The sequence below is a fragment of the Podospora anserina genome, chromosome 1 (assembly GCF_000226545.1).
Source record: "Podospora anserina S mat+ genomic DNA chromosome 1, supercontig 2".
Taxonomy (NCBI): domain Eukaryota; kingdom Fungi; phylum Ascomycota; class Sordariomycetes; order Sordariales; family Podosporaceae; genus Podospora; species Podospora anserina.
The window spans coordinates 397,798-418,792 of NW_001914855.1; the positions used below are offsets into that span (position 1 = coordinate 397,798).

Genomic DNA, 20,995 nt, shown 5'->3' on the forward strand with positions numbered 1-20,995 from the left:
TCCTACTCCCCCCCCTACCTCATAGACGATAGTACGGATCTATCAGCTTTCGTTACCCCCGATCCACAACCCGTGCTTTGTTAATCCTCCCCCCCTAACACCATTCGGGCGTTTCCATCTCCCCAAGTCCCCCCATCCTAGCCTGCGCCCTTGTCAGCGGCACCCCCGTACTCGGCGGCAGCGGCGGCGCACTCATCATTTCAACATCCTCATCCCCATCCCCACCCTGCACAGGCGTTTGCTGTCCCTGAAAAGACAAGCTCACCTGTCTAGCTTGCTGTTGCGCTCTCGCATAGTACGATATCTCCTCCTCTTCTTCCGACTCCGATTGTTGAGGCAATGGTGGCGGGGAGGGAGGAGAAGAAGAAGGAATAACCCGTCTTCTCGTCTCAGGGACGCCAAGCGATCGACGCTCCTCCCTATCCCGACGAGCAACAAACCGGGCTTGGATCCGCTCCTTCTCCGCCAGGCGGTCCTCGTAGTCGGCTATGTCTTCGGGGGTGATCGTTAGGGTTGTCAGAGGGCGGCGGAGCATGATTGCGGTTTCGATATGGGCGTCGTGGAGGGGTATCAAAAGGTTGATCGGTTAAGTAAGTGGTCGCGGGTGGGTGGTATATCGATTATAGTACTCGCTCGCTGTTTCGTACAAAATGCGCAGTGTAAAAATGCCCAGAAATCCTGGTTGTCAAAGTTGCGAAAGAATCTTGTGGTCGAGAGAGAGCTCAGGAAGCTGGTCGTCGCTTTATCGGACGCGTTGTTGCGCTTTTCGAGAATTCGAAAAGCGCGCCGCCGGACTTAAAGTGGCAGTCAAAGATGTCAGGGTTAGGGTCACTTACACGCCTCACTTTTACCCTCTCTGGACAGACCGACCTATGCTTATGATGGTGGCACTGGTCATTTCCTTTACATATTTTCCATAACGTGCGCTTCATCATTCTGCGGTTCTCTCTATTCTGAACTGAGCGTAACATACAAGTCACAGCTCGGTGCCTAAACGAAACCAAGCCATTCCCATTATTCTACTCGACAGAACTTTGGATTCCAGTCCAACGACCGTTCTGTCCAGATCAACCCCCCTCTATCATGTAATACAGTGCCAGAAAATACCCCAAAAAACTTCACATACACCCAAAAACTGCCCTTCTCTCCATCCTCCAAATCTACTCTCCGCTCCTGGGCGCAAACCCCAGCTTCTTCTCCTCAACATGAAACATGGTCCAGTGAGCCTTGAAGAAAACATTTCCATAAATGGCAAAAGGGAAGCCCCTCGAGCTCTGAACACCACCATAGCAGATGGTTGCAGTAGCAGGGTCATCCAAATCAGCCGGGGCAAAGTTGATCAGTTCACCGGGAATCACAGCCTTGTAGCTGCTAATGTACAGAGTAAGATCTGGCAAGGTGGAGTTGCAAGGGAAGACCCAGCCGCCGTAGATCTTGGAGTCGTAAGCATTCGCAACCTGGCGGTAATAAGCCTGGACGATGGCCTCGGGAATCATAAGGAGAGTGGTGCCCGTGTCAGCAATGGCAGGGTGCTCGAGAGGAACGACAATGTCCGAGATGGCGCTGTTTGTGCCGTTGAACCCGGTGGAAAAGGCCGTGCCCTTGAACTTCCAGTAGCCGCTGGCGGCGTCGACGGGGATCATGGTGAGGTTGCCGAGGTACTCGGTCTCGTCAATGAAGCCGAAGTTGTAGTTGCCCTCTGTTTCGTGGTTAGCAAGACAATCTGGCAAAGAGAGGGACCAGGACATACCCGCTGCCTTGCGGATGTTGGCGGTGAAAAGGGGCATGGCCAGCGACTTCAAGGCGTTGTCAATGAACGTCTTCTGCTTGTTCGGGCGGACCATGTTGATGGACTGGAAGCCAAGTCCCAAGATACCCGAGGAATGCTCATCGCGGGTGAAGGACGAGGAAACCTGGTTAGCGGTCTCTACCGCCTGATTCTCCACCTTGATACCCCCCACGTCGACCGTGTCAAGGTAGACCTCGCCGGATGAACCACTGCCGTCACCATAACGGATGGACCAAGTGTGGTTCTGGAGCTTTTGTGCCGACGTGCTGTTGTCGATGTGGAACAACTTCTGTCCACCTTGCTGAGACACGGGCGTGTTGCTGCTGAACACCCACAGATCAGAGGATCCCGTGTCGAAGCAAAGGGGGAGCGTCTGAGGAGGGTTCCCAATATCCACCGGGGTCAAGTACTCGACGTCGAAGGGGATGGGAGTAGCAGTCACCTCTCCCTGCCCCGTGTTGTTGTTATAAGGTGCTGTGGCGTTGTCGGGAGCACGGGCGGACATTAACGACCTAGCCCGCAGGTCAAAGCCGATGTCCAAGAGAATCTGGCGCAGCACCATAAGAAGGGTCTCGGGAAGTTCGATATCGTATTTTTCGTAGACGGCAGCGAGGGCTCTGGGGCCTTTGCCGTGCTGGTTGAAATGTACATTCTTGATCTGGGCGAGCTTGAATGAGCGGCCCTCGATGTTGCGAGACTTGACATCAGACGGATTCGCCTGGAGGACCTGAGGAGCAGCAGCAGCCTCAGACGCAGTCAAGAGGGACACCGCAGCGACCGCAGCCCAGAACTTCATAATGAATGAATGAATGAATGAATGACTATGCCGTCAAAGCAAAACCAAAAAGAGAACGAATGAACTGAAAACCAAAAGCAAGGGAAAAAAGAATGACGCGAGGGAGTGTGATATCCCTCGAGTGTGGTTGACGAGGGAAAACTAAGGAATGAGGTTCAAGTGAGTTCAACACTTGGCAAACAAAAAGACCAGTCTCGGTCGAGCGGTCATAGACTTATATTTAAAACCAAGGGCAGCCCGTGTTAGGTGCTCCTATTTAAAACACAAAACCCCATACCGATCAACCGGAACGGATGGAATGCATTTCAACAAGGTCAAGAGACCAAGAGGCTGGTAGCACCACTCGGTGCTCCGCAAATGAGTCTCCATTCCTGATCTTCAACGGTTCGAAACCGCCAAAGTCGGTTTCTGCGGTTATCCCAATTTGCAGCGGTGGACCTTGGAGGAACACCTGCAGCAAACCGATCGCCCTCCAGGGACCTGTTTGGTGACCGCTAACGGTGTGGTACGACAGAAAATCGTTGGTGGTGAAAAGGGCCGCTCGCCAACCAGCATGTCGGAATGCTGTCGCCCCCGTGAAATATCTCGGCCATAAAATTAAGTATATCCGGGTGACCTGCCACCAATCATCACTTGAGGGAGAAAAGCTTGTTTATTTGAAACAAAAGAACTTGAAGACGAACAAGCTCCACCGTTCTCGCATTCAAGAATTGGCCGTCATCTGTTTGTTGGTGAGCCGGTACTCCCGAGTTGAACGTCGATCGGAGGAGGGGTCTCTTCGGTTTTGCTGCCGTGGACCCTGCTCCGCCTCCGGGTCCCCTGCCGATCCGAAAATCATATAAAAAAGGGAGGCCGCAGAGCTGAAGAGGTAAGGTGTGTTTGTGTATATTACACAGCTTGTCGCAACCACGTGTGCGATGCATGGCCTCGGTGTCTTGACTGTTGTGTTTGGTAAATTTGCTAAGCTCGGGCTGGATGTTGGTTGGGTGGGAGAATGAAAAGTTTACACACACATAACCCTAACCCGTCAACTACTCAGTGTAAGAGCGCTGCCTAAGGTCAGACCAGTTGCCACCAACTGCCAGCTCAACCTTTGGATTGTGCGTGAATGCGCTCCGGCCGCCACTCATGTGAGCTTCCTTCAGGCCTAGCAGATGACGCGGCAGCCTGACGAAAGCCTCTTTTCTGAACTCGGGCACGGAGGAAATAGTTGATGGTGAGCTGTCTCGAAATTCTGGCCGGTTCTGTCGTTTTCAGCCATACTTGACAGCTATTTCTAATCACGTCTCTATCTTCTCTTTCCTTCCACAGTCTCTCTTTCAGAACTCAAGGTTGTTAAGGTTCAGCCTCCGTCTCGAGCGAAGTCGTACACCCAACCATAAACTTCATTTCATGAACGCAAAAGAGCAAACTTCGCGTTGTGATTCAAAAAGGCCAAATCTCAGAAGAAAACCCGGAAAAGATGGTTCGCGAACTCCCCAGGGAGATAGATTCCTGCATCGGCTCTTATACCCATCTTCGTGACTTTCCCCGCCAAGATGAAGCCCTTCACATGCTCAAGCGGATCGCCTCCGTTGTCAAGCCCATAATGAGAGCTCGACACTGGAAAGTAGGGCAACTATGCGAGTTTTACCCAGATCAGTACAACCTCCTCGGCCTAAACTACAACAGGGGGCAGCGAATCCTCCTCCGACTTCGATATGCCGGAGACAGGAATCAATTCTTGCCTTTTGAGCAAGTCATGGACACCATGCTCCACGAACTCTCTCACATCGTCCACGGTCCCCACGACCAGGTCTTTCATGCACTATGGAACCAGCTCAGAGAAGAACTGGAGGGTCTGTTTATGAAGGGTTACACAGGCGAGGGTTTCCTATCCAAGGGCCACAAGCTGGGCGGCCAAGTGCCATATTCCGAAATCCAACGCATAACTCGCATTGAAGCCGAAAGACGCAAGGCAGAAAAGGAAGCAAGCAAAAAGGAGGCCGGTCACAAACTAGGCGGCTCAAAGCCAGCCCCAGGTCGGAACATCAGGAACATCATCGCCGATACTGTCGAGCGACGAAACCGCACCGACAAGGGTTGTGGAAACGAGAACCGCAACGAGGAGGAAATCCGCCAAATATCCGAGACCTGGAGGCGAAACGGCTTCAAGACCCAAGCCGAGGAAGACGCAGCCAACGAAGCAGCCATTGCCCAAGCCCTCTGGGAACTCGTCCAAGAAGACGAAAAGCGGAAATACGGCAGCTCTTACGTTCCACCGACAGCTGAAAATCCATACGGCAACGGCGGAGGAACTCTCATCAACGGCGAAGGCTCAAGCAGCAACACTTACCGCCCGCCACAACGACCAAACAGCTACTATCCACCACAACAACAACCAAACACCACCACCACCACCTACCCCCCACCCTCTTCCCGCTCCCGTCCAACCTCAACCCCAGTATCCAAAGGCACAATAACAGAGTACTACTCCCCCCAACCAGCCCCCCGTCCCCCACTAATCGGCGACGGCTTCGCCGGTGGCCCGACATACTACCCACCCCCCCACCAACCCGCCAGACCACCACCGCCAGTTCCCTTCACAACCCGGCCACCACCACCACCACCAGCTACCCCAATCATCCGAACCGTCTCCCCCCCTCCTCTCTCCGACAAAGATGCCTACTGGGAGTGTCCAAGATGTACCTACCACAACTCCCTCCAACGCCCCCAAAACTGCGAGATGTGCGCTGCTCCCGGCCCGGCTCTTGATCCTTCCTCTTCCAGACCACCCCGACCACAACAGCAACAAGAAGTAGTAGACCTCACCTCCTCCTCCAGCCCGCCCCTCCCACCCCGCAAGAGACACACGTCGCGCAGCAACCCCCCCGAGCAGCCAAACCCGCGAAGGAGCAGCAGGAACCCGTTTAGGAATAGCACATCCGCTTCGAGCAGTACGACCACCACCACCAAAAGGAACTCGAGTTCGGTGCCGTCAAAACTTCAACCGTCATATTGGGGGTGTTCGTACTGCGGGAACAGGATGGAAAGCCAGTGGTGGACTTGCAATGTCTGCGGGAAGATGAAGGATAAATCCTAAACCAGCTGGCTAGCGGTGGATCGTAGGGGAGGGAGGGTGTTTTGGTACGTAGTAAGATATGACAAACCGGCTCAGCATCTAAAGGATAGACGTGGACAACAATGAATTAGTGTACTCGCTCAAATCATGACACATAACTTGCTAAAACGTGATAATACGATACGACATGGGTAAGGTTAGGTATGGCGATTTCCCGGGTATTATAAAAGATATGTACGTTACCCTGCTCTCTCTCCTCTCATTCCAACTATCACTCCCAGTTTGCAATGCATATAAATTCCCAACAAATAAAACAGGAATCCAAGAAACCCTTGCCATCCTCATTCCCAAGAATAAAAAAACCACCATCCTGACTACCAACGCCCTCCTCCCGGCATCTCATCCCCACACATTCAAACATCCTTCTTCCCCTCCCCCCTCTCCTCCTCCTTCTCCTGCTCCTCATCCGAATCCATCACCTCGACCGGCTCCCCCCTCGCCACCCACGCCGCATAATCCTCCCTCTCCCTCTTCTCCGCATACCACTGCCCCGCCTGCAGCACCAACACCCCCACCAGCACAAACGCCAAAATAGTATGACTCGCGCTCAGCACCCTCAAGCTCTCCTCCCTCGTCAGCTCCACCTCCCCCGTCAGCGGTCCGTTGTGAACAGCATACTTCTCTCCGCCCTCACCCTCTAGCTGCTCAGCGAGCGCATTCATTGGCGTGACTACGTTGGTGATGTACACCCCCGCAGCGATGAGATAGAGCAACAGGGAGCCGCCATCAAACAAAAAGTTGGACTCGGCGGCGCGGTAGAGCTTGGTGAAAAAACCGAGGAAGCCGACGGCGATGATCATGTGGAGGAGGCGGGAGATCAAAGGGGGGGCGGCGTGCATGAAGCGGAGGTGGGTTTCGATCTGGGAGATGTGGAGGGGGGTGATGGGGTTGGGGGACCAGAGGAGGGGGAAGTCGTAGGGGAAGGAGGCGAAGAGGATTCCTAAAAAGAAGCAGACCGCTGAGAGGGGGGGGGGGGTTAGTTAGTATATGGTGGGTGGGAAAGGGGGGAGAGACAAACGGCCTATGATGAGAAAGGTCGCGAAGGAGCCGGAGCCGCGGTAGTTTTGGGACATGGTGGTTTTATTGGGATCGAGTTTCATTTTGGCCGGTTCAGTGCCCCGTATGTGTGTGAGAGTTGAGGTTGAAGAGCAAGATGGGAGGTGGTCTCGGATTAAAAAGTTAGACAGGTTGCTCTCGCTGTGTTTTGTCTCGCGGGTGTTGTTGACGACCTTAATTACACAAGCTCTGTGAATGTTCTGTACAGTTGAGATGACACGGCTGATATGTCGTCCCCCGCGCGCGCGCAAGTGTGAGGGTCTCTGTCGTGGTGATTGTTCAGCGGATGTTGTAGCAGCAAAAGAAGCTCGGATTCTTCACCAAAAAGAAGCTCCCGCCCGCGACAGGACCAAGCTTCCCGCTGTGCTGTGACATTGGCTTGGAACCCCACTCTTGCCGAGCTCTGGGGATGACGAAATGCCCGTGCCCGAGAGCTAGCTCAAAGTGGGGCATTGCTCGTTATCTTATCAATTACACGCTGACCAACACTTCCCATTTCATCTTCAGCTTCAACAATACCATGATTATTGTTGATAAGATGCGGGCGAGTGTTAGTTATGTTGGCCATGACATGGCAAGCTACTCAGGACACGCATTCATTCCTAATGCAATATCTACATAAAATTCCTAGTTATTGTCTTTGCTGTTGATCATTTCACATCAGGGAGCGTCTCACCATCACAGGCGAGCGAACCACTATACGGTGTAATGGAGCGAAATTGTCTATTCTATCTGTAGGTAACGACTGACTCAACACCTTGTTGTTATCTTTACAAGCTCCACACCAAATATACCAAACCCTACCCCCTTACAGTCTCCAACTAATACTCATCCCCCAACATCTTCATCCCATGCTCATTATACCTCTCCCCCACCACCTCAAAAGTCTTCAACACCGTCTCAATCTCCCTCATATCCTCCTCGCTCAACTCCACCTCCACCGCATTCTCCCTCACCCTCTCCGGCTTCGACGCCCCCGGAATAGGGATAATCACCGGCATCCCCGGCCTCCTCGACAGAGCCAGCACCCAGTTAATCGCAATCTGCGCCGCAGTCAAACCCTTCCTCTCCGCCAACCTCTGCACCTCCTTGACCAGTTCCATGTTCTTCCCAAACACCTCCGGCTGAAACCTCGGCAGTCCCCGCCGGTAGTCACCCTCAGGGATATCCTCCCACCCCTTGATCTGGCCAGTCAACATCCCCCTCCCCAAAGGGCTATAAGCCAAAACCACAATCCCCAACTCCGCGCACGCCTCCAGAACCCCATTCTCCAACGGCTCCGTCTGCCACAAGCTCAACTCAACCTCCACACTCTCAATCTTTGCCACCTTTGCCGCGCGTCTGATCGTCGCGGCGCTGACCTCACTAAGGGAAATCCCACGGATATTCCCCTTTTCCACCTCCCTCTGCAGCGCAGCCACCGTGTCCTCGATCTCAACCTTGGGATCTCTTCTCGCTGGCTCGAACTGATCGATTAGCCCCTTGCCACCAATCTGCTCGACAGAGCGCGCGACTGATTCGGCGACGCCGGCGGGGGAGCTGTCGACTTCAAAGGAAGGGGTGATGCAGCCTTTGATGTTGAGGAGGATCTTGTCCTTGTCCTGGGGGTATTGGGCGTAGTAGGCCTTGAGGAGGGTGAGGGAGTTGTGGGTGGGGGGGCCGTAGAATTCGCCGCCGTTGAGGTAGGTCATGTTGTTGAGGACGGCTTCGCGGATGGCGGCGATGGCTTCTTGGTTGGTGGCTGGCTGGGGGCGCCAGGTTAGGCCCATGAGGCCGAAGCCGATGTTGCCGATGGTTTTGCCTTGGATTGTGTGGGGCATTTTGGAGGGTGTGGTGTTGGAGATTGTGTTGTTGAGTATGGTTGAGGTGATGAGGGTGAGGGTAAGTGTTGAAGTTGAGCTGTCCTGAGATGCGTGTGTGTGTGTGTGTGAGTGTGTGTGAGAGAGAGAGCGTGATGGTTTGACAATCGTTCTTGGATGTGTGTTGAGTTCAGGTATTTGTACTCTTCCCAAGCTCAAGTGGTGACAGCGTGTTGGTGCTCCTGTTTGCTGAATCGCTGGTGGTGACAGCGGAGATAACAGGCCTCTGGATTGGTGAGCGGAATTTACAGCTCAAAGCCACCGGGACTTCGTTTTCCCCTGTCGGTTCCTTATTTCCACTCCTCAGTTTTCAAGGACTCAAAAGGAATCTCCGTTAAACCCAGCGATTACTAAAGCTACAAACCGGACACAGGATGGAATGAAGCCTTTACTTCCTCATGGACAATGTACACACAGCGAGGCTAAGTCCAGGTGTGTCAATTATAGTTAACTAGCCAAGACCTGGAGCCGATTGAATGGCGGGGTGCGGCACTTAGATAAGAGGGGCTAACCACCTTGAAGCCTCTCGGCAATGAATGGACTTGGCATCGTGACAGCTTAAAAAGACGTCAAGTGAGGAGGATAATATCTTGTGTGACCTCACGATGTGTAGCTCATGTGTGAGTAAGCATCTTATCATATCAGATCTCCGGGCCCGAGGGAAGATCAAAATGCTTAACTCCAGCACCAGCCAACCGCAAATAAGTGAGGCAAAGTCGCCCGGAGTTAGCATCACATGATTGACACAATGGCCGGTTCCACCGACTGACATTCTGGCAGGCAACTCGGATGCAGAATGACGCGACCGGGCTCCTTCCGGCAACAAAGGACCAGTTGGAGATAAAGCAGGCAAATCCAGGTTCGATTCTCCAACTTGTTAAATCCGCTCTGGCTGCCGGCCAAGGATCTAGAGCTTCTTTCAATGCATCGTTGCAAAAGTCGCAATATGGCGGCGCACTGACGCCACTGACTGTCCCTCCTGCATCTCTCTGTCCTGCACCTGCTGCGTTGCCCTTCGGTAAATTGTGCCGTGCCACTATAGACTCAGACTGCCTACTACAAAAGACCTTGCCCCGCGAAACATCGAATCATGGCTCAACGAGCCGATACCTCGTCGTCACCCGCTGCGACGTCGCCTGCTGCTCCTCAACCCCTCTCTCGAGAAGGACGAACCCTTCCAAGTCGCCAGCCGTTGATGAGGAAGAAGTCAGCCCAGGACCGGATCAATGAAATCCTAGAGGTCAGTGACCGTTGAATCTTCCAAAATCAGCTCAAGCCCCCGGGTTGTGGCCACCGATACACGAACTTTTGAAGGGTCTTCCCCACACGCGACCAACTCAAACACTTCCCCCCCCATCTTTCCACGCCGCCGCGATTTCAAGATCTTCTTTTCTCGTGACCACCGAATCTCGGGCGCCGGTCCGTCTTGTAATGGCGGCAATTTTTAGCTCCTCTACCAACAACATCTTTGGCAAAAGTGTTCGTAACTTGCTCTTTGCTCTTCAAGTCCGGGATGCTCGAAACGGGTGGATCAGTGTTGCGCGTTGTCAGTACCACCATAAACTCAACGAAACTAACATCTTTTAAATACTCAAGGGCGCTCGAGAACGCGCCGAATCATATGGCCCGGACACGTCTCCCGGTAACCTCAGCCCACGGCTACAACCGCTGCTGGATTCATCGTTGCGCGGACTGAATTATCTTTCCACCAACGCTTCACCACGCACCGGTTCCCCGCGTCTGTCGCCGTCGATTCCGGAGGAGAATGGCGTCGGTAATATCGATGGCGCGGTGACAGCGCAGCCGCAACAGCAACACATCCATTACTACAATGGCACGCAGACGAACCACTCGACGCGGAGGCGATCCACCCGACAGTCAGCCCAGGAGCAGGGCCGGTCGGCGTCGCAAGCTGATGATGGGACGACGGGGAGAAGACATGGCGAAGAAGAAGAGGAAGGTGGTTGGAAGAAGACGTTGAAGTATTTCAGGAGCATAGAGCTCGAGAACAAGGGGAGTGTTGCGAGGGATCACTTGGCGTTGGAACGGACGTTCCTTGCCTGGTTGCGCACGTCATTGGCGTTTGCCTCGATTGGGATTGCGATTACTCAACTGTTTCGGCTGAACACTTCGTTGGCGGATGATGATCACCAGTCGTATACGCTGAGGCATTTGGGGAAGCCGCTGGGGTCGACGTTTTTGGCGGTTAGTATTTTGATTTTGTTTTTGGGGTATAATCGGTATTTGGAGAGCCAGGCGTGGGTGATTAAGGGGAAGTTTCCGGCGAGTAGGGGGACGATCATCCTGGTGTCGTTTATTGCCTTTGCGGTGACGGTGGCAAGTTTGGTTGTGGTTATTGCTGTGCAGGGGGATCATTGAGGTTTATTATGGTGGGATTAAGTATGAGTGGTGGCCCTGAGTTATGGCTGAAGGGGTGTTTTGATGTTGATAGCGTGGGTGAGAACCTTGAGGGTTGGGTGAGGTCATCGCTAGAGCTACGCATGGAGAATGAAAATAAGCTCATGAACGATGACTTGTCCTTACAAGCCCGAATAACCAATGTGAAACAAACTTGGAAAGACCAAATCATGATTAAAAGGATTTTGGTTTTTGACAAGAAAATATTACTTGCATTTCTTGCATGCTGCATCCGTTTGCATTCTCTTTCTCACAAGCAAGTTCCCACCAAACTTGAACCTGGATAAGCTCCCTCACCACAAAATAGTAGACACGCAAAAAGTAAGTTAACCCCTATTATATTATGAACCGTACCTTAAAAACATCACAATTAGGCCGTTAAAGATAGTTACTAAGCCTTTTCAATATTCCCGAAGGCCTGTTAACTATCTTTGAAGGCCTATAAACTGTCTTCAAAGGCCTACGGACCATCCTTGAAGGCATGTCAACCTACTCATAGTGTCTTCAATTATTTTGTGGCATCCCACAGCCGGAGACCCACTCTCTCAACTTCAAGATCAACCTCCCTTCCTCAACCACCACCAGCATCACCACCAGCACCACCACCACCAGCACGTTCAAATCTGAGAAAGACTGGTTCGTTCACTTCAAAAATGGCAATCGATATTCCCACCTTTGCCTCGACGCAGATTTCGCTTCTGGCGGCGGAGCTCCAAGCTGAAGTGGACGAGACGTCGATGCTAGTGTCGCTTCATAGCCCGACTGCTCTCCAGCGCGCGGGGGTTGCGCTGACGAACCTGGCGGTTTTGTCGCAGAGGACGGGGTTGGGGGGGAAGACTGTTGTTGAGGTGGGGCCGGATGGTGCGTTTAGTTGTTCGGGTGATTTGCCCGAGCATGGGATTCGAAGTGGGGATATTGTCTTGCTGGCTGAGCAGCCGGCCGCCAGTGGGAAGAAGAGGGAGGTGAAGGAGTTGGAACGGAAGGGGGTTAAGGGGGTTGTGACGAGGGTGGGGAGGCAGGGTTTGGGGGTTGCTGTTGAGGAGGATGGGGAGGGGGAGGGGGAGGTGGTGGGGGGGGATAGGAGGGTTTGGATTGTTAAGTTGGCTGATGAGGTGACGTGGAAGAGGATGAATGGGACGATGGAGAAGATGGCCAAGATGGCGGAGGGGGAGTACTCTTATTTTATGAGGGTTCTCTTTGGCCTGACCACACCTTCGCCTGTTCCAGAGGATTTGAGCAAGGATGAAGAGGTGGGAGAAGGAAAGATAAAGTGGTTTGATACCAGTTTGAACGAGTCGCAGAAGGATGCTATTAGGTTTGCGTTGAAGAGTCAGGAGATTGCTCTTATTCATGGCCCGCCGGGGGTAAGTTTCTTTTTTTTTCTTGTTTTTTTCCCTTTTCCCTTTTTATATACCAACTTACCCCCCAAAAAGACAGGGAAAACCCACACCCTAATCGAACTAATCCTCCAACTCCTCGCCCTCAACTCCAACTCCCGCATCCTCGTCTGCGGCCCCTCCAATATCTCGGTAGACAACATCGTTGAGCGCCTCTCCCCGCACAAAATCCCCTTGATCCGCCTCGGCCACCCCGCCCGTTTGCTGCCCTCCGTCCTGAACCACTCTCTCGACGTCTTGACTCGCACCAGCGAGGCGGGGGCCATCGTCAAGGACGTCAGGGCCGAAATGGACGCCAAGCAAGCGTCTATTCGAAAAACCCGCTCCGGGAAGGAGAGGAAGGCCATCTACGCTGATTTGAAGGAGTTGCGCAAGGAGTATAGACAGCGAGAGAAAAAGTGCGTGAGTGATCTCGTTGCCAAAAGCAAAGTCGTGCTCGCAACGCTTCATGGCTCAGGGGGGTACCAATTACGAGACGAAAAGTTTGACGTGGTGATTATTGACGAGGCGTCGCAGGCGTTGGAGGCGCAGTGTTGGGTTGCGTTGCTGTCAGCTAAGAAGGCAATCTGTGCTGGTGATCATTTGCAGTTGCCGCCGACTATCAAAAGCTTGAACTCTTCTTCTTCTTCTTCTTTTTTTTCTTCTTCAAAGACTTCTTCAAAGAATTCTTCTACCTCTGGGGAGAAGAAGACTGCAAAGACCAAGAAAGACACCGCCGCGAGCAATACCCCCCCAACTATCCCGAAAGGTGCCACGTTGGAAACGACATTGTTCGACAGGCTCCTCTCCCTCCACGGGCCCAAAATCAAAAGGATGCTCACCACCCAGTACCGGATGCACGAATCTATCATGCGGTTCCCTTCTGATGAGCTATATGAAGGGAAGCTGATTGCTGCGGAGGGGGTCAAGGCTAGGTTGTTGAACCAGCTGCCTGATGTGAGGGATGTTGATGAGACGAGGGAGCCGTTGGTTTTTATTGACACCCAGGGCGGGGATTTTCCGGAGAAGACTGAGGATGAGGAGGAGGAGGAGGAGAAGAAGAAGAAGGGAGTGACGAAGAGGAGTTTGTATGGGGATAGTAAGAGGAATGAGGGGGAGGCGATGTTGGTGAGGGAGCACGTGAGATGTTTGGTGGAGGACGGGGGGGTGAGGGCCGAGGATGTGGCGGTTGTTAGTCCGTATAATGCGCAGGTATGTTTCTCTCTCACTTCTATCCAAGCGGTTACATTGGAGCTGCCAGGCACTGGTTGGTTCGCTTGATGAAGACCCGAGGGGGAGAAACATCATCGGTTGCTACTAGTGTGGGCGTGGAGGAGTCACGGAGACCAGAAGCTTGGTTTGGATGTGACGGAGACCGGATCGTATGGTTTACGAAGAGGTTAACCCCCATCCGATCACTCGGGACGAGGTGATGAGACGGCACGCGGTTCGGACCCGTCTGCCATCCACACCCGCGCTACGAAGAGCTTTACTCATTCTAATGCTCGGGAGACCCTATACGGTTCGGACGGGACGGGAGAGAGTCAAGATCGTCCGGCCCCCATGCTCTCCGCCATGATCCATCCGAAAGATAGGACGACCATGAGATCATTTGTCATCGCTACCAGCAAACAACACCCCTCTCTTTCCTTCTCTCCTTCCAGAATCCGGGGCCGAACATGGACGAGGGTTCAGGCCGTTCAACGTCAAACCTCGAGCATAAGGCAAGAGTACCAAGCTAACCATGCGAAAATCTAGCTCGCCCTCCTGGCCCCCCTCAAAGAGCAATACCCCGGCATAGAACTCGGCTCAGTCGACGGGTTCCAAGGCCGGGAAAAAGAAGCAGTGATCGTCACGCTTGTGCGAAGCAACTCGGACGGAGAGGTCGGTTTCCTTGCCGAGAAGAGAAGACTCAACGGTACGTTTATTCTATTTTATTCTGGCGGATTAGTTCGGGTAGTAGGATCAGGTTGCACGACGTCAGTGCGCTGCATGGCATATACGCATGGCGGCATGAACACACAACACACGTTACTGTAGTGTATAGGAGATGGGCGTCAATGCGAGGGGTATGGTATGGTATGGCATGGCATTAGATGAGATGCTAATTTGGACTGTAATACACTGTAGTGGCCATGACACGGGCAAAGAGGTCGTTGACTGTGATTGGGGATTCGGAGACGGTCAAGAAGTGAGTAGCTACTGCTCCATTTTTGAAACCTTTGCGGATGTAATACTAACACTTGGATGGCAGAGGCAGCAAATTCCTCAAAAAGTGGATGGAGTTCTTGGAAGAGAATGCAGACTTGCGCTATCCGGACCTTGCTTCTCTCACGGCTGCTGCGGCTGCTGCTGCGAAGGCATGAATCTGATGCGGGGGCAAGCGGGAGGGGGGACGTATGATAGAGACATACCAAGTCGCCACCATGAAATCCAAGGAACGAGTTCCCGTTCCCGTCTTTATGCGATGATTCGGACCTGAAAAGCAAGTGAGGTCCAACAAATGGGAGGTTCTCAAGATCTGGTTAGGGAGGGTGTTATCCCCCAGTTGGACCCATGGTCTGGTTGTGGCTGACCCAGGAAGAACGTTTGGTTCGGGCTCGTCGATTCGGAGAATTATTGGCCTTAGTTCCAGGCTAAAAGTGAAGAGACACGCCCCCTCGTTGTGAATCGCGGGGTTTTTTCCTTTCCTTCTGTAAGGCATGACTGAGGCCATGTCTTGAAAGCTCTTGGACATGTTTGGTCACGAATCGCGTGGCTCCAAGACATCACATTGCAGCGTGGTGTTTTGGATCGGAAGAGGTCGTTTCCCGTCGCAATTGGCTGTCTGTTGTCTCTTTTGCTTGGCCCCCGTTGAAGGTGCCTCAGAGAGAGCCTTCTCAGTGGAAAGTTCAGACGGCGACATTTCTGTACCATGTATGACCCCTGCTGTTTCAGATGGCCCCCCGCCTGTGGGGTTGAGTGGCCAGTGCTTCTTGAAACGGCTCGGCTTTGAGCGGGGCTGGTTCTCCCTTGGCGTCCGTCTCCAATAACAGCCATCGAACTGCAAGATGGCAGGACGATTCGCATGAATCGAACCAGATTCTACGGGAGGGAAGAGGTTGTCTAGAACTTCGAACTTTGGAGGAGGGCAGCATGCTTCCGTATCGCTACAGAGAAGGAAAGGCAAGCGAAAGGGAATACCCCGTTGTAATGTGCTTGCCTCCTCGACTGTGCAGATTGGCGAGGGTTGGACGTTTTATCGATAGCAGTGTATCATTGTCCTCGTATTGTTCCGTCCTGCCCTGTCCCCCGCCAGAGAGAGGATGGCACTTTGTGTCACCCGTGCGCCCGCGCTGCTCCCCTGTTGGAGTCTCATCGCGACAATGGGTTGAAGGTGTGTCGGCGATCTGTTTTCGATCTTTTGGCGGGACTGGGAGACAAGCGCGGTGGTTGTTCGGAGACGCGGAGACGACACCACCCTCCTTGTCAACAAACAGCCGCGGTCCTCCCAAGATGGTTGCACAAACTGGGGATTGGTGGTGATAGATGAATTGATGCGCTGCGCTACCGTGCTGCAGCGAGTTATCCTTCTTTGGGGAGGCCGGGTTGCTGGATGGCAAAGCTTGTTGCCCGCTCGCTGAAAGGGCTTGCATGTGCGTGCGGACATAGGCCGCGTATCAAGGAGGTGGGAGACAAGAAGGAGAAGCGCGCATTTATTTGGAGTGTCATCTGCTCACTTTCTCAATTGGACGCACACCCTCAGGTTGGGTGACGATGCTACCTTGCAGCATCCCCCGGATGACATGTTTCTGTGGGAGAAGCGGAGATCTTATTCCAGCGACCCCGACAATAACATGATGGACCCCTCCAGGATTTTGGAAGTTGAAGGACGGGAATGATGACATTTGGCGAAGATCAAACTTGAGCGATAGAAGTGATGATGAAAGACCGGGCCTTCGATCTGGTCCGCTCCTCCCTTGCTCGGTTGCTCTTGCGGTCAATGGCCAGCTTCCCTCAAAACTGGAAAGCGTGGGGTTGGCACCTGCATCTTGCTTGAGAATATATCGACCAGCCGCGGTGGTGGAGTGGAGATTAGGTCTCACACACAACCTCCAGACTCCCATATCCGATATCGTCACCACCGGGCCACCTTCATTGTGTCGTTTGCGATATCCGCATTGACGTTGATATCTTTTATTGTCGTTTCTTTTTGCACCGTTGGTGGAGTTGGTTGATCTGGACTGCTCAACGAACCCCTGGACAGCGCGGCCACCCAGCGATACCAAAGCAGGTATAGCGCTGACTGGGGCTCGCGCTGCGCAAAAGCCACGCGATGGCCTGGTTGTCTGTCTTCCCTTGCTTCGAGTATAGGTACTCTGTATCTACACAGCGCACAGGGTGCTACAACCGAGTGTGGTTCACCAAAGGGAACATTGCACAAGCGAGCCCCCCTAATATCGCGGCCGGCGATTTCAGGGATTCCTTCCAGAAGCTGCAATGGATAGATGAAGCTGCCCGCAAGAGGGCATGAAAAAGGGCGGCACAGGGCATCGCCGAAGGGATTCTACAACAATGCGCCCAATTCCAGCCTCAAGCACTCGGCAGCCGCTTCCGCGATGAGTTGTCCAACACCCACTTCGAGGTGCAGATGGATGCAGGCACGCGCCGGAATACAACTTGCCCCTCCTGCCTGACTGTGACTGTTCTGGAACCGGCCAGCAGTTCATCGCATCTCTATTCCTTTCTTTTTCGACCAACCATACTTGAGCCACTCTTCTGTCTGATCTTGGTCGGGCATCGGGGAAAACATCTACACCACAACCTATCAAACTAACGGACTCTTCACCAGCCGTTGCAAGGGTTCGAGGGACCCCGGCAAAGCCCAAGACAAGACAAGACCCACCGCCTCCGTTCTCCACCGCAGCGGCCCCAAGCGCAACCCCCCCCTCACCATCCCCCTCCCCTCCATCACCGTCGCATCAAGTCTGCGATCCTTGTTCTTGCAGCAGCGCCGCCGCCGGGCAACCTGGAGCAGTCAAGAATCCGCCGCGCGCAGCATTAAATATCCGCCCACTGCCCACTGCCCAGTGGCGCGCTGCCTGCGGAAAAGTGATGGGGCGACGTGCTTCTGTCCAACTGTTTACACTGGCCTGCACCACCCTCTGCAGCTCCGCGTCGACCCGGTGGGCCAGGCAGGTTATAGGTTGTTGATAGCTCTCTGTCCTCGGTTCTCTTGCCTTCAGCCGGCATCGCCTCCACCCCGTCTCACAGCAGCAACAGAGGAGGAGCCGCATTGCTGGCCATGTGGAACTTGTAACGGTGAGACGTTGGAAGAAGGAAACTGTGCGTCGGGACCTAGGATTATCCTCCGCAAGGCACTCTGGAACCGGCGAATCACGACTCACTCCTCGCCATCAACACCTGTTTTGTGCCCAGATGGCTGTGACAGTCGAAGCCCATATCTGCTCACTCTAACCCGATTCCTTCATCCGGCCCCTCCCTCCTTTCCCAAAAGCCTGTCGTTACCGTTATCGAAAAAAGGGGAGAAAAAAAAAAGTCCGTTGTAGACAACGCCGATCAATATGCCGAGCATATTCGGAAGGTCTGGCTCCGGCACTCCGGCCGGGGCCCGTGCCAAGACCGGGAAGTCGATCCGAGGTGCCATCATCTCGGCCCCGATCCCGATACCCAGCACTGTCGATGATGACGAGTTCCCCATGCGCAAACTCGGATCTGCAAAGGCATCGACAGTCACCGACGAAGAGTTTCCGATTAGGAGACCGGGAACAGGAATTGCCACGCCTTTACCCCTGGCTGATGAGCATTCGCCATCATTGGACGGGAAGCACGAGCGCGACCATGAAAAGGGAAGCGGAGACGAGAGGGATCTTCCAGACGAGGTGGTTCCCGTATCCTCCATGTTGGGCGGCGCTGTCGACAAAGAGACTGGCGAGATCATTCCCGAAGCGCCGTCAGATCCACCACCTGGGCCTCCGTCTCGCTTGAGTACTCCGGCCGGGGCACCGCCGGCACCACGAACTGCGTCCACAACGCCACCAAATCGCACCTCACCGCGAGGACCTTCGCCGCAAGGGATTTCGCCATCTAGAGTGTCACCGCCGAGGGCATCACCACCGGCAAGAAGAGCAACACAGCCAGCAATCAGCACGCAGCTCAGGTACTCGACCATCAGTGATGCGCCTAGCAAAAACACCACTCAAAGCACTGTGCCGCAGCGGAAGAAATCCACGCTGCGGTCGGCTTTGGGAAAGCTATTCGGCCGTGGCAAGAAGAAGCAAAATGTTCAGGACACCAGCCCTACGCCGATCCCGGAAGTTGAGCCTGTCAGCTCGATACAGCATAGAAGTGTATGTTAACCAGAAGCGAGAGTAATTTGGTCATTTTTGGAGTGCTAACATGAAAAGTTGTAGGATCCAACTGCACTCGGCAGGCCAAATCACCCACCAGCAAAGCGCTCAGCTTCACTTCCCATCAGCGAGTTCGACCGGCCCCTGAGGTCACATTCTATCGGCCCTGACGACATCATGGCCATTGAGAGCGCACGAAACTCGATGCAGTTGGCAGGAGAGGGTGGTTCATCTGTTGCAAACCCGAATAATCGTCGCAGAGCTGCAACGACGACCAGCCGGATGATGTTCCAGCAGCGTTTGCGCAACCCAGAATGGGGAGCCGGTCTATCACCACGACCTGCGAGTGCTCAAGGACGGGGTGGAAGTAGCAAGGAGGAAAACCACGCCGTTACGCACGATCCGGATGAAATCGGGCGTGCCATCACCAGTGATAGCGGCCACGGTCTGCGGCGGCGGTCTAGGAGCTTGTCTGGTCTTCAGGACTTTGCCAATGCCCGACCTGTGACGACCCGGAGACGAAGTGATGAGATGCGTTTCTGGCGGCAGTCATACGACCCAACCGGTCTCATGTCGCCATTATCATCCAATGCCCCTGACATTGACGACACAGGCGTGGTGGATGTCAGCGCCCCGGACAGCCCAGCAGTCGAAGTGCCACCAAAAACACCGCCGCAGCCCTTCAATTTTGGTCTGCTGTCCAAAGACATGCTCGGCATGAAGATAACCCATGCTGCCAACTTGGACACCCGAGTCGGAAACCTCGAGTCGCGAACTCGCAAGCTGGAGAGGGTAGTCACCCTGCTCTGTCACGCCGTCCCCGGATTCAGAGGTCCCCTAGGTGATACCACTCCCACTCCTGCAACGTCACAAAACGAACCCTTCCCAGTCCAAAAGAAGGTCTCGGTCCAGCAACCCCAATTCGGCTTTTCCACCTCGACGCCTCCACCAACGATACCAGCCATCTACAATCCCATTCCCCCAACGCCCGTCCAACCAAGCAGCAGCTCCCGCAAGTCACTAGAAACCGAAGACAGGGACACTCACTCCCTTTTATCCTTTGGCGAAGCACCCACCTTTATCGGCTCCCTCCACCCGCCGTCCTCGTCGGCAACCCAAGCCGCCCAGTCTTTGACCGTCGCCGCCCCACCACCACCACCACCACCACCACCACCACCACCACTACCACCAACCCCCATCCCTTCCCGACCAACAGAAGAAACCGTTACGCAACTCGAAGCCGAACTAGCATCTGAACGCGCCGCCCGTCGAGACCTCGAGTCTCAAGTGAGGAAACTTTCCGAACGGCTGAATACCCTGTCTTCAACTGTCTTCGCCATGGTGCGCAGCCCGTCCGAGTCACGGTCTCAGGAGCGGCTGATTGCGCCGGCTGCGTCGAGTAGTAGTTTGAGTACTGGGTCTCCGTTGCTGTTGCCGCATAGTCTGAAGGGGACGACGACGACAAGGGCAAAGTCGCACGTTCCTGCTGTTACGCAGCAGGGGCAGGAGCAGTTGAGTGTTTTTGATGATGATGATGATGAGGAGGAGGCGGCGGAGGAGGAGGAGGAAAAGGACTTTCAGACTCCGATAGAGGTGGTCAAGTACGGGGCTTTTGGGGAGGAGTTGAAGGATCATGGGGTTGTTGGGGAAGAAGGGGGAGAAGGGGAGGGGGCGTGGGGAGGGAATTTGGATGGGGATGGGGGAGGGGAGGAGAATAAGAGGAGGAAGGCGGCGAGGACGTTGAGTTTGAGTCAGTTGACTTTGGGGAGGGGAGGGGGGAGGGGGCAGGTTTGATAGGGCACCATGAGCGACAGACGACGGCGGCACGACGATTGTTGAGTCATTTCTCGAGGACATTTTGTTTACATACCATCTACACCCTTCTCTGCATTTTGGCATAGCTGGCGGGCATTTCTTTCTTTCTTTTTCTTCGCAGTGTGTTATTGTTTAAAGCATATATATCATCTTATATCTTTCTTACCGGGTGTGTTTTTGCGGTCATGGGGTGGGGGGAAGTTAATACTGGGTATCAAAGAAAGAGGTTTTGTAATTTTTTTTATTTTTTTTAGTTTTTTTTTTCTTTCTTTGCGTTGGGAGGATGTCTGCGTGTGTTTATGTATAACTAGATACCCCCGTTTCCGGATTTTATATTTAGGATAGGGACAGAGGAGAGCTTTTCTGGTTGGTTGGGAATGTTGAATTGAGGTTTTTATCCTGCACTTTTTCTTGC

General features: G+C 53.7%; 7 protein-coding genes across 7 annotated transcripts; 4 read left to right on the plus strand and 3 right to left on the minus strand.

Moving 5' to 3' along the window:
• Positions 1-1,160: 1,160 nt before the first annotated feature.
• On the minus strand, positions 1,161-2,585 carry PODANS_1_10000 (uncharacterized protein; the record flags this gene model as incomplete). The annotated part of the gene is made up of 2 exons (XM_001908628.1): positions 1,161-1,699; positions 1,751-2,585. 2 exons carry the CDS (start codon positions 2,583-2,585, stop codon positions 1,161-1,163), a joined length of 1,374 nt encoding a protein of 457 aa, XP_001908663.1.
• Positions 2,586-4,047: 1,462 nt separating this feature from the next.
• On the plus strand, positions 4,048-5,667 carry PODANS_1_10010 (uncharacterized protein; the record flags this gene model as incomplete). The annotated part of the gene is made up of 1 exon (XM_001908629.1): positions 4,048-5,667. The coding sequence occupies one exon, from the start codon at positions 4,048-4,050 to the stop codon at positions 5,665-5,667; it is 1,620 nt and encodes a 539-aa protein (XP_001908664.1).
• Positions 5,668-6,059: 392 nt separating this feature from the next.
• On the minus strand, positions 6,060-6,779 carry PODANS_1_10020 (uncharacterized protein; the record flags this gene model as incomplete). The annotated part of the gene is made up of 2 exons (XM_001908630.1): positions 6,060-6,646; positions 6,725-6,779. The coding sequence occupies 2 exons, from the start codon at positions 6,777-6,779 to the stop codon at positions 6,060-6,062; spliced, it is 642 nt and encodes a 213-aa protein (XP_001908665.1).
• An 804-nt stretch (positions 6,780-7,583) lies between these two features.
• Positions 7,584-8,582, minus strand: PODANS_1_10030 (uncharacterized protein; the record flags this gene model as incomplete). Its single annotated transcript, XM_001908631.1, has 1 exon — positions 7,584-8,582. One exon carries the CDS (start codon positions 8,580-8,582, stop codon positions 7,584-7,586), a length of 999 nt encoding a protein of 332 aa, XP_001908666.1.
• Positions 8,583-9,711: 1,129 nt separating this feature from the next.
• PODANS_1_10040 (uncharacterized protein) lies at positions 9,712-11,000 on the plus strand (the record flags this gene model as incomplete). Its single annotated transcript, XM_001908632.1, has 2 exons — positions 9,712-9,861; positions 10,218-11,000. 2 exons carry the CDS (start codon positions 9,712-9,714, stop codon positions 10,998-11,000), a joined length of 933 nt encoding a protein of 310 aa, XP_001908667.1.
• Positions 11,001-11,692: 692 nt separating this feature from the next.
• On the plus strand, positions 11,693-14,781 carry PODANS_1_10050 (uncharacterized protein; the record flags this gene model as incomplete). Its single annotated transcript, XM_001908633.1, has 6 exons — positions 11,693-13,682; positions 14,007-14,104; positions 14,174-14,374; positions 14,463-14,484; positions 14,546-14,606; positions 14,670-14,781. The coding sequence occupies 6 exons, from the start codon at positions 11,693-11,695 to the stop codon at positions 14,779-14,781; spliced, it is 2,484 nt and encodes an 827-aa protein (XP_001908668.1).
• A 3,198-nt stretch (positions 14,782-17,979) lies between these two features.
• On the plus strand, positions 17,980-20,559 carry PODANS_1_10060 (uncharacterized protein; the record flags this gene model as incomplete). The annotated part of the gene is made up of 2 exons (XM_001908634.1): positions 17,980-18,765; positions 18,829-20,559. The coding sequence occupies 2 exons, from the start codon at positions 17,980-17,982 to the stop codon at positions 20,557-20,559; spliced, it is 2,517 nt and encodes an 838-aa protein (XP_001908669.1).
• Positions 20,560-20,995: the final 436 nt, after the last annotated feature.